This window comes from Danio rerio, chromosome 12 (genome assembly GCF_052040795.2).
Source record: "Danio rerio strain M-AB ecotype USA chromosome 12, GRCz13ab, whole genome shotgun sequence".
NCBI lineage: Eukaryota > Metazoa > Chordata > Actinopteri > Cypriniformes > Danionidae > Danio > Danio rerio.
The window spans coordinates 30,190,001-30,202,747 of NC_141032.1; the positions used below are offsets into that span (position 1 = coordinate 30,190,001).

A 12,747-nucleotide genomic window follows, 5' to 3' on the forward strand; every position below is an offset into this window, starting at 1 on the left:
TCTTTTATCTGCTAATTGTAATTGAGGTAATGAGGAAGTAATACACACCTGGGTGTGAAACAGCTGAGAAGACAATTGTACAATTACTTTTGGACACTTAACAAGTGGGAGGAACATATATAAACTGTTGTAATTCCTACAGCGTTCACTTCATTTAGATGTAAATACCCTAAAATTAAAGCTGACAGTCTGCAGTTCATTTAATTTCAAATCCATTCTGTCGGCGTATGGAGCCAAAAATGTTACCACCAACGACCAACTCAGCACATTCTCCACGTCTCCTTAACCAAACACAAATGATTCAGATTATTAGCTCATAAGTAGAGACTAAAAAACCTGTAATTAAAGGAGATATCCAAAACATGCAGTCTTGTGTCCTCCAGGAACATAGTTGCCTTAGGGGTCAGTACCCTGACACACAGTATAGAGCAACTGCACCAACAGCATCTCCTGTACCTTTCCTCACTGTCCTATCATACAGTATAGGCAAACATGCCAAAAATAAATCGAGAATAATGCGTACCTGTTAGATTTACAATTCATTTTAACGTTGATTTGCACTGCTGGTGCAAGATCTCATTACAATATACACACAGTTTAATATATTTCATTTTTTTGGCCGCTTAGCCAATCAGCTGAGCAGTGCCATGAGCATCTTGACTGATGTTTTGTGTAGTGTATAAACATATTTTGGTGACATTCTACAAAGTCACAAAAAAAGTTCATGAGCAACATTAAAGTCCTTATGAAATCAAGATTGACACTAATTACTTTGTTAGTGGACATTTATATACTTGAAGTGGACAATTAATTAGTCTTGGCAAGATGATCCACAGAAAAGTTTAACAGCTTTGGCAGATTATACTTTACTACACTTCTCAAATCACAGAAGCGCTGCAAATAAGCAATGAAGAAAAGAATGTTGAAATAAAAATTCACAACTTGAAAGTAAAGTTGGTAGAAACTTCCGGTTCACGCAGACTTCAACAAACTTCAAGTTAGCACAAACTCAGACAGTCCATTATCAAATTGTGAGGAAACTCGCATGACCCTGCGTTCATTTTGTCAGGCCTTAAGGGACCAACATTCCTGAAGGTGATTTTTCTCCAGGAAATACACATCCCTGTGGGGAATTACCTCTCAGTTTGTAAAGGACACGGATCTGTGCCGCTGTCACTGATTCAATGCTTGTTAAGCCCTGACTTGGCAAGCTTAGCTGAGATGCTGTGCTAGGGTGAACTCCACGCGCATTTGGACTCACTAATGACCGAAGTTAGGAAGTGATTTTCTGTGCACAAATCTCCAAGCACTGGATTATCCACAAGAAACACGTCGTAATTGGAGGAAACAGTCTGAATTTCTGATGTCTGAGACCTCGATTGTTTGTTTCAACTCACCATTCGCTAATTACAAGTACATAAATATACGCTGATAAGCGCTCACAAAATGACAGCGCGTTTCCTACTGTAATTAGCAAGACATAAAATATTCTGTGTTTCCATCAGAGCGTTTCATTAGAGAAACCTGAATTTGAGAGGTGAAACCCTTCTTGAAGACGTCGGCTTTAAGAAATGCAGAATCTGCACTATACCGTGCACTGTAAAGCCACACAGCGGAGGGCCATTGTATGTGATGACACGGGCCCTCTATTGTCATTCATTGCTCTTAATGCCTCAGTGCTTATCGCTGCTCACTCTTCCTCCAAATGTGGAAATTACAGTCAGCCACAGTTAGTTATCACCCACTGACTGCCAGGGAGCACCGGCTGGATTACCCTGCTCCACCAATTACCCGCCAAAACCTGAACAGGAAATGATTTTCATCATTTATGCTCCAGTCAGCTGGCATTGTGCTTTGACAGAGGGCAGATATATTGGAAAAGCCACTGCAACCGTGTCTGAAAAACCTGGGTATCAGCAAAGATTTTTATTTTTTTTTACTGGCGCATATAAACATTCATTCTTTAGGTTTTACAGTGAGCCTCCATAAACTTGAGTTTGTTCGGTATATTATAGTGCTATAACTTAATGTGTTTTACGAGAACAATATGCTTGAGGCAGTATCTTTTTATTATAACTACAGTGTTATTATTGTGTGTGTGAAGGGTAAAATGATGCTTCAGCTGCTCTTTCATTGTGTTGCAGGTATGAGAATCCTGGTGACGCTTCTACTTGACACTCTCCCCATGCTGGGCAATGTGCTGCTGCTTTGCTTCTTTGTTTTCTTCATCTTTGGGATCGTTGGAGTTCAGCTGTGGGCCGGGCTTCTCCGCAACCGCTGCTTCTTACCTGAAAACTTCTCCCTGTGAGTGTGATGGCTTGGGATTTTGTATCACATGTACTGTTTACAGCTGGTGTCAGGATATATTTTGGTGGATTGTATCATAAGTAGGAGAGAGAACCACATTTTAATTTATACTGGCCCCTCTTTTGTCAACTTTCCTGAATTTTTTTTTTTTTTTTTGAAGCACAGGACTACAGATAGCTTTGTTATTTGCTATTTTGTTGATATACAGTTAAAGTCAGAATATTATTTGCCCCTTTGAATTTTTTTTCTTTTTTAAATATTCCCCAAATGATGTTTAACAGAGCAAGCCATTTTTCACAGTATGTCAAATAATATTTTTTCTTCTGGAAAAATTTTTATTTGTTTTATTTCGGCTAGAATAAAAGAAGATTTTATTTTATTGAAACCATTTTAAGGTCAAAATTATTACCCCCTTTAAGCTAGATTTTTTTTCTTCGAGTCTACAGAACAAACCATCATCATACAATAGCTTGCCTAGTTACCATAACCTGCCTAGTTAACCTAGTTAACCTAGTTAAGCCTTCAAATGTCACTTTAATCTGTATAGAAGTGTCTTGAAAAATATCCAGTAGAATATTATTTACTGTCATCATGGCAAGGATAAAATAAATCAGTTATTAGAAATGAGTTATTAAAACTATTATTTTTAGAAATTAGTTGGAAAAAAACTTAAAAGCATATGCAAATTTTGCAAATGAACTTTTAATAAATGGTTTGCTTTTTAATTTGTTTATATATTAAATTTACAATTTTAGGCAAATGTTAAAATCCTTTCTGTTACCATGCATCAACAACAGAGTAGCTGGTTTTTTGAAAATCTTTAAAATCTTTTACACTAGTCAACATTTTAGTCACATTTATTTGAATTTAAGTTTGATAACCCTCCTTTGGTTCTAAAAGGGTCAGTGATTGTGCAGCAATAACTTAATCAATAATACTCACTGAAAAATGGTTGTTCTAGTTAACTTACATCAATAAAAAAAAACAATCCCACAAAAAATGTGGTACTTTTAAATACATATTTTAAAAAAACGGCCTACCTTTTTTTACTAACTTGTTTAAAAATGGTTACTATTTCAGCTTGTTGCCAAAGCAAATAGTAAATGTAAATGTTATAGCTGGTGTATAGTGTTAGATTACTTTAAATTAGAACTTGTCAATCAATTAAAGATGATTTCATGAGCTGTTTCTAGTAAGCCTCACATGCTTTCATATGGATCAGCATGTACTACTCAAAGCTGTAATACACTGGTATGGTTCACAAAATCTATATCTATTTAGTATGTAAAAATGAGGTCAAGATAACTGTTCTGTTATAATCACAGCTGTTTGCATAGCTTCCCAGTAAACTCCAGCCATGACATGAACGGCATGACATGTTTTGAGGGAAATCTACAGTATTTTGAGCTACATTATCTTCTGATTAGCTGTTACAAATGTTATTGCACAACAAACTATACAAACTATGCATCTAATTTGATGTTACTTTCAGACTATAGCCTATGTAGATACAAACAAACACCTTAAGGCAACACTTACGATGTCTATCGGTGCTGCTAGTTTCTGACCTCTGAATGATTTTTTTTCTTGCATAGACTGGTGTGACTATGCATACACAATAGCATGAAACATTATAGGGGTGGTAAAATGTATATTTATATGATTTTTTATTTTAATTATTAACAATATTTAGAATCAATATATTATTTAAAATACAGATCAGAGCGAACTATCTCTCAGTATTGATAGGCTGACCCCCTATACATCTTGTTTTGATGTCCTTTAGGGGGGATCAAGCGTAATTACCCCTCTGTAATTCTCATGCTGATGCTATAGACTGATTTCACGTGGCCGTCATTTTTAAAAGCGAAATTGAGGCTGCGGTGGGAAGAAACCCGAAAGTATCATTGGGAGTTACATAGGAATGATGTGTAGCTGAAAGTGACACAACTTTATCATTTCACCGCCTTCCGGGTGACCCGAAGGTCCGTTCTGAATGAATGGTGAAAATAAAAGGGATATCAGACCTCATTTTCAGCTAAGGGGAATGGCACTAGCTAGCTAACGTTTTTTTTTTTTTTTTTTTCCCAAACACACGTTTTAGATGCCATTTATCAAACTTAAGTTAATTAACTAATTCTTTCACTTTTTTTGAATTTAAAGAAAAAACATAAATTTTCTGCTAATATTTAAGGCACTGTTGATGACTTTCTGAAAACAGCGCTGATTTGCCATTGTGTTCAACATAAATTAATGTGATTGGCCGAGAATGTCATCAGTTCACCCTTCGCTGTTTGCCGAGCCCAAACACAGGCGAGCAATCTGCTTGATGACTTGGCAGATCTTCACAGCTGCTTCGCTCTTCAGTCTCCTTGTGTCTGTGTTTGCACTGGGTGAAGAGCAGTAAACTTAGTGCGAACCAAACACAGATAGGCGGAGACTAGAGAGTGAAGCGGCCGTAAAGATCAGTTGAGTTATCCACGCTCAGCAGCGCCTCCAAGTTAGCGGGGAATAGACGGTTTTAAAACTTCAGTATCGGAACAACACTATTACAGACAACACGATGGTGTGCTACAGAGGACTGCAGTGTTTTATCACTCACCAGGTTAACTTACATAGGCTGAAGCAGGAAAGCATCTCCACGATGTTTAACTGGTGCCATGAACTAAAGCCTAGGAGGACACTTAAGCGTATCATTAAGATCATGATGTTGTTTGATGCTAAATTGCTTTTAATTGTTTAAAATAAACTTACTGAATGATATTAAAGTGATTTTTACACCATTTCAGCATTTTGAAATCTCGGCAACAGCTGGAGGTTTGTAGTACACAGCATGTTGCTGCAATGTTTACAGTGTTTACAGTGTCCTGTACTTCCGGGTTTCTTCCCACCCCAGCCTTGCTTTGGTTCTTTAAAATGGCGGCCACGTGAAATAAGCGTATGGGGATTTCCTGGGTTTCTTCTTCATAAAATACATTATTTGGAGTTTCTGCACAAGAGCGCCCTCTGGTGTTCAGTGTAGATTAACTACTGATTTACTACTCTGCGCTTCTCTGACAAGATGAGCATGACAATTGCAGAGTTTTTAGGTTGTGTTTGTGACTTTAAATACTTAATTTATTCACTTTTGCACTTAAAAGCAAATTCACTATTTCATATGAACTATTTCAAAATCTGATTTGGAATGTGTATGAAATTAAACGCATAAAAAAATCAAGTAATGAGATCCCAATCAAATTTCTGGGTTTTTGCTTTACTAATTGTCAACAGTGATTCAATTCATTGTGTTTACTTTCTAGCACTGTAAAGCCCACAGCTATCATAGCACTGAGAGCAGGAATGAGACCCCATGGATTCACGGCCTGGCTAACACAGCGTGCTGAAGGAATTCCACTGCCTCACAGAGATTGGCTTGCAGCAGTGATTATATAACATTAAGTCGGTCTTAAACTGTTAAATTGCTCTTAAGAAATAAATATTTCAAGGGGCAGGGTTCTTTGGAAGGCTAGGATTTGTCCCAATGGGTAATTGACGGTACTTGTGTAGCTAATTCACCATGGCACTTTCTCTCTGAGGTGAATTTGTGTTGACAGACGGCCCAATTATCCAGTGTCAGAGCCAAACGTCATTAGAGCTAGGCCTTGCTCAATGGCTTTTCTTGTGGAGATAGTTACCGCTGATCTCGCTGCAGCCTGACTGATGCTTAAATGGGTGTTTGCTCAATGCTAGGAGAAGCTGAAACTGAGCGGTGAAAACTGAGGTCTTCATTGGTTGAGTTATTGCTCAGCCACACTTGATTTAGACTCATTTGCATCAGTTGCCCACACTGTGTGCCTATGCATTGCATAGATTTTAGTTTACAGAGAACTTAAAAGATGAGTTTATATGCATGTATCGTGGCTATTTGCTAAACTTTCAGATGTGTACAAAAGCTGTCAAGCTGCGAAATGACAATAAATAAATAAATAAATAAATAAATAAATAAATAAATAAATAAATAAATAAAACTTAAAATTGCTCTGTACTAGTGACACAATATTAGAATTTCCAATTTTGGTAAGATACCTTGAAAAATATTGATATTCGATACCATTTTTGATGAGTCCAAAAGGCAAAAAAATAAAATAAAATAAAATAATAATACATAAAAAATATATAATATTGTGCAATCTCATCTTATTTTATGATTACAAAAGATGCAAAAGTGTTAAAATCTTATTATTATTATTATTATTATTATTACTAATTATTCATCTCCCTGCTGGTGAAAAGAGAGAGTGCTGGTGTGAGAGAGCAAAGCCAGTATTGATACAGATACTAAGAAAAAGCAAGACGCTAACATTTGAAATATTTCAGTATCAATAATATTGAGGTTTTTGACAACACTAGTCTGTACATATAACACTATATTCAAAGCAATGTGTAGGGAGCATACTGAAATCTTGAAATTATGCTCTTACTCACCCTCAGGACATCCAAAATATTACCGACTTTTCATCAGAAGAAAATCAAAAAAGATTTTTAGCTAAAAAGTCAATTTAGAGGCTGGGTTTATACATGAAGGCATCTCACACATTTCAGATAGAATTCTTGGCATGTATAATGGTTTAATGATCTGAAACAGAGTGCTGTGGTGATAAATAGGTAAATATTAAGTCTAATTTCTTACTAGAAATTCCATAGTTTATACAAAATGACCACCATGCATAGCTTTCAGATGCCTTGAATGGAATGGAATGTACAGGATGGTGTTGAAGCTAGTTGTTCAAACTAATAGTTTCATTTTATAGGATCTTAATATATCATCAGGAGGCATGGGAATTAATTTTGTTTTGCGTGTATAACTGCTGGTAGCCATTGACCTGCATTTGTGTAACTCAAAGACCACAATTTTAGTTAAAATATGTCATGGTCTATAGTAGAAAAAAAGGATCTACATTAATTTCTGATGGCTTTAGGGGTTAATAAATAAATAATAGCTTATCATTTTAGGGTGAACTTACACATTTACTGACTATTACAGGTGATTATTTTGGGCATTATTAAAGAAGTCAAGTAGACACAACAGTTTACAGAAAATTACAGATTTGTTGAGTCCATATGCCATTCTTACAAGAAACTATTATTTAAACTAATTTAGGAGACATTCAAGTTTGCCATGTTGTTTGCGAATATTCATTCAAACTATAATACTATGTAATGGCAGCTCAGTAATCTACGTTATAACAACAGAACTAGCAACTTAATGGAATTCATTACTGCTGTAAGTTTACTTTACAGAATCTATCCATCCTGAAAATATTTATTTTTAATCATAAGTTATTATGAAGACTCATATAGACTTATTTATTACATATCGACTTATAATTTACCTAATAAGTTATCATTGAAGACACATATACACTTATATATTGCATAATAGTAGTATGGACTATGTTTATTATACTTAGTGCTCTATTGTAAAACTTTGTAAGTCCATTTTTGTACTCTCACTCTCATTTTATTGTAATTGGATGGGAATATAAATTTCAAACTTTCTCATATCGTTTGTTCTGGAAGGTCAGTGGGTTTGCAGAATCATAAAAAATTATTACGCTTTCGGTTTTTGAGAAAACTATTATTTGAAGAAATAATTTATCACTCTTGGTCTAAGAACAAATTCCACTTATAAAATTTGTTTCATCTTGTTATCCTTTGTACAGACCTACCAGCCTAGAACTTCGCAAGTACTACCACACAGAAAACGACGATGAAAACCCGTTTATCTGCTCCCAACCAAGGGAGAACGGCATGCGTCTGTGCACCTCCGTCCCCACGCTCCATGAGGAGGGCCGGCAGTGCCAGCTGGACATGGCATCTTACAATAGCACAGACAACACCACCTGCGTCAACTGGAACAAGTATTACACCAACTGCTCCGCCGGAGAGGCCAATCCCTTCAAGGGGGCCATAAACTTTGATAACATTGGATATGCCTGGATTGCCATCTTTCAGGTCTGTGATTTGTCTTGTTTTTATTGCTGATGCTGTGAAGACTTATGTGAAGACCTATAAAACACCTACAGTTGCAGTTTAATGAGGATGTAAGAATGCATATCTTGTTGAAGTATTGCTTGTAATCTAGTTGTTTAGTTGCTATTTTTAAATTTAGATTACTTTGCCATTATCTAACATAAAGTTAATCCATGATAGCATTGGAAATCAGTACTATTTTTACATTAAGGTACAACAAGTCACTACTTGCCATTATTTTGAAAAAAATGAACCACGTGTTTACCATTTTATTAGTATTTTAACTCTTATTACAATTTTTCTCAGGTGCTTTGGCACATTTATCAGATGAGAAATGAAAATTGCAAAACAGTAATTCCGTTTCTCAAAATAACTGCGAACAAATAGCAAAACACCATGGATTAGCTGCAAATCTCTTTTTTTTTTTTGCTTAAAATCTTTAGTTTACCTCTCAAAACTACATTTTTTGTGTCAATGAACATGTCAGTGCAGACAGATTGACAAGTCTTTGTGTCATTGTGTGTGGATAAGACAAGTAGTCAATATAGCAGTGTACTGTGGAGGGATGTTCTGATTAGGGATATGCAGATCTGATCACGCGACTAGAAATCGGGCCCGATCACGCAGTTCTGACTAGATCGGAATCGGAAGTTACTTTCCTATCAGGACTCAAATATATATTTATATATTCTCATTATTTTTTAACACATCTATAGTTATGTTGTGGCACAGAGTTACAGTAGACCTCTTTCTTGACTTCACACAGAAATAACAATGCGCATGGCATCACTCTGTAGCAGAGCCGCAATTGGTTAAATGCTGGCAAAGTAGAACACGCAAGCAGCTTGAACTGGAAAGCACGAGTATGTCTGGGGTCTGGTGAAGTTATTAAGTTCATGACGACAACATTGCCATAGCAAACTGTGAGATATGTAAACTTGGAATTGCCTGCTGGGTATTTTAAGTCGAGGTGCTATTTGTTTGTATATTAGATTTTTATTTTTATATTTATTGTTGCACTAAAGTTAAAAAGTTAAGAATTTACATTATTTATTACTTGATTGTTCAAGCTACCTCACAGAAGTGCTCTGTTTGAGAGCTGTTGAATGTTAAAATAAGGTTAATTAAACAAAAAAATAAGAAACATCCAGGATCTGTTTCTTTACTCGCCTCATAGAAATGTAAATATTGGAGATCCTCTGAGATGGACCTTCATTAGAAAAAGTCAGGATTCACTTGGGAAAAATGTACCAATTGTAGACCTTGTTTAGAAAACAAGTCTAATGGAAATGTATAGAAAAATGCACTATGATGGCGGTGGCGCAGTGGGTAGCAAGATCACCTCACGGCAAGAAGGCTGGTTTGAGCCCAGACTGGGTCAGTTTCTGTGTGGAGTTTGCATGTTCTCCCCATGTTCGCTTGGGTTTCCTCCGGGTGCTCTGGTTGAATTGAATAAGCTGAATAATTCGTAGTGTACTATGGATGTTTCCTGGTGATGGGTTGCAGCTGGAAGCGCATTTGTTTCGTAAAACATATGCTGGATATGGTGTTGGTTCATTCCGATGTGGCGACCCCTGATTTATAAAAGGACTAAGCTGAAAACAAAATGAATGCATGAATAAATGAATTACTTCAGCAATAAACAAATGATTCAGTGTTGTCGGGGTGAGACTACAGAGACCAAACAGAGACCAAAATAATACATTTTGACCAACATGACATAAGCAATTGATAACATCAGAGAATTGTACATTTTCATTTACATGGATGTACAAAAGCATTTGCAACTTGTTCAAAGGAATGACGAAGTGCTTTTTTGATGTGCACAAGTGACACGATGTGAAGACTGGACAAGTAGTTTTGAGAATTTAAATTCTGATCCGAGAAATGTGTCAAAGCGACTGAGTAACTGAGAAACTTTAATAAAACAATAGATTTTAAAAATACTTATATTTTCAACAAAAAAATCTAAACAAAAATATTCTGAAAAGTACTATTTTTAAAGCCAAATTGCATACTTTCCATTACATCCATTAACGTTTCACTTTCATATGAAAATAAATAATTGTTTTTTCTTCCTGTTATGTTTTGCACAATAGTGTACATTTTACATTTCCATACTACTTATACAAAAAGCAAAGTTTTTAAATTTTTTGTATCTATCAAATATACAGTTTCACAGTAGTTAATCCTAATAAATCCAAACTGAGACTGATTTTACTATCATGAACTCAAATGTCCTTACCTGACTTTCCTTACTGTTCAGCGATATGCTAACAATGTGTTTAAATAACAAAGCTGATTTGCCCTGGGATTTTGGATTAGCCTTTTTAAAGTCTGGCATGAAGACAATTGCTGGGATCAGCTGCCTTTATTAATTTTTTTGTGTTCTTTAATCACAAATGGATGATAAGGTTTTAATTCTACTGCTGCATCTGAGAGTTCGAGCTGACCGATTTTAATCTCAAATTAAATTAAACTTACATTTTTTTTTTCATATGTTTACAACACACCAAAATAGAAATCTATTAAACATTAAAGAGGCTGTCATGTACTAAACTGTGGAACGGCCCGGTGACTTAATCTTCCTGCTGCAATGGGCCAGTTCTGTCGTTAGCCGCTTAATTTTTAGCATCTAAAAATGAATTAGCTGTCTGACAGCCCATCATCCTGCAAGCACACCCAATTGCCCTGTAAATAGCAAGAGAAATGCCTTTACTTTCCGGTTTTGCATTACCCTGTTTCTCCCTAATCTGTGACAGATTAATCAAAGGGAAGGAAGAGTGCATGCTGGGTAGGGTGTCTCCCCTGAGCATAAGATATCTGTACTGTCGACCTAATCATGCATGCTTGAGTACAGAACCAAAAACTGATCACAGGAGCATATAATCAGGCATTACTTCTGCTTTTGGTCGGCTTGTGAGTGTTTCAAAAGTAGGCTCCTACCAATGTTTTTCTTATTTTTTTTTTCCATGCCTGAGGTGGATGTCGGTTTTCTAAAATAGTGTTGTATTAAAATAATGTATTCATAAACTCTATAAACCTCATAAGCTCCATTGAATCCCTCTGCTTTTGTTCTTTCCTGTAGGTTATTACTCTGGAGGGCTGGGTGGACATCATGTACTTTGTTATGGATGCTCACTCCTTCTACAATTTCATATACTTCATCCTCCTGATAATAGTGAGTGGCTTTTGGCTGAGCAGGGCAGATCTGGACATGTTTATGAGAGTGATATCTAGACTATCACTGTCATTGACCAGATAGACTGTCTTATGGGGTCTCTGATGTAACTCTGCCAGACAATTCACTAGACAAACACAAGAGAGTCAGATTTAGATTCACCACTATGTAATGTTTGTTTGCAATCACCAACATTAAAACAATGAACAAGTATGTCACAGCGACGCAGTGGCGCAGTAGGTAGTGCTGTCACCTCACAGCAAGGTCGCTGGTTCGAGCCTCGGCTGGGTCAGTTGGTGTTTCTGTGTGGAGTTTGCATGTTCTCCCTGCGTTTGCATGGATTATCTGCGGGTGCTCCGATTTCCCCCACAGTCCAAAGACATGTGGTACAGATGAATTGGGTAGACTAAATTGTCCGTAGTGTATGAGTGTGAATAAGTGCATGTGCGTGTTTCCCAGAGATGGGATGCAGCTGGAAGGGCATCCGCTGTGTAAAAACTTGCTGGATAAGTTGGCAGTTCATTCTGCTGTGGCGACCCCAGATTAACAAAAGGACTCAGCCAAAAAGAAAAGCAATGAACAAGTATGTCACAAAACTGTAATATAAAACTGTCTAAAAAATGATTTGTATTTTAGACAGATGTTTCGGGAATGACATGCTTTTGTAATTTGTGAGTTTGTGTTTACACCATATACTGTATGCAAATGAGAGAAAGAAGGTCAGGCTACTACTACAGTATATGTGGTGGATGTACAGTTGAAATCAGAATTATTAAACCCCCTTTAATTTTTTTTCTTTTTTAAATATTTCCAAAATGATGTTTAACAGAGCAAGGATTTTTTTCACAGTATGTCTGATAATATATTTTCTTCTGGAGAAATTCTTATTTGTTTTCTTTTGGCTAGAATAAAAGCAGTTTTAGTTTTTTTTAAATAGTCATTATAAGGTTAAAATTATTAGCCCCTTTAAGCAATATTTTTGTTTAATTATCTAGAGAACAAACCATCATTCGTACAATAACATGCCTAATTATCTTACCCTGCCTAGTTAACCTAATTAACCTTGTTTAAATGCCACTTTAAGCTGTATAGAAGTGTCTTGAAAAATATCCAGTCAAATATTATGTACTGTCATCATGGCAAAGATAAAATAAATCAGTTATTAGAAATGAGTTATTACAACTATGATGTTTGGAAATGTGTCGAAAAAATCTGCTCTCCGTTAAACAGAAATTGGGGAAAACAAT

At 36.0% G+C, this 12,747-nt stretch overlaps 1 protein-coding gene across 3 annotated transcripts in view; it reads left to right on the top strand.

Annotated features, from left to right (window-relative positions):
- The window catches only part of cacna1g (calcium voltage-gated channel subunit alpha1 G), a 362,705-nt gene that overhangs the window by 184,299 nt on the left and 165,659 nt on the right, over window positions 1-12,747 (top strand). For all 3 annotated transcript variants that reach the window (XR_015504196.1, XR_015504197.1, XM_087276432.1), the window contains exons 6-8: window positions 2,145-2,304; window positions 8,010-8,301; window positions 11,408-11,500. Coding sequence is in view for 1 of the 3 variants with exons in the window: in XM_087276432.1 (XP_087132558.1) it covers window positions 2,145-2,304; window positions 8,010-8,301; window positions 11,408-11,500 (545 nt within the window). In the remaining 2 variants the exon portion in view is untranslated. The remainder of the gene's footprint in view (window positions 1-2,144; window positions 2,305-8,009; window positions 8,302-11,407; window positions 11,501-12,747) is intronic.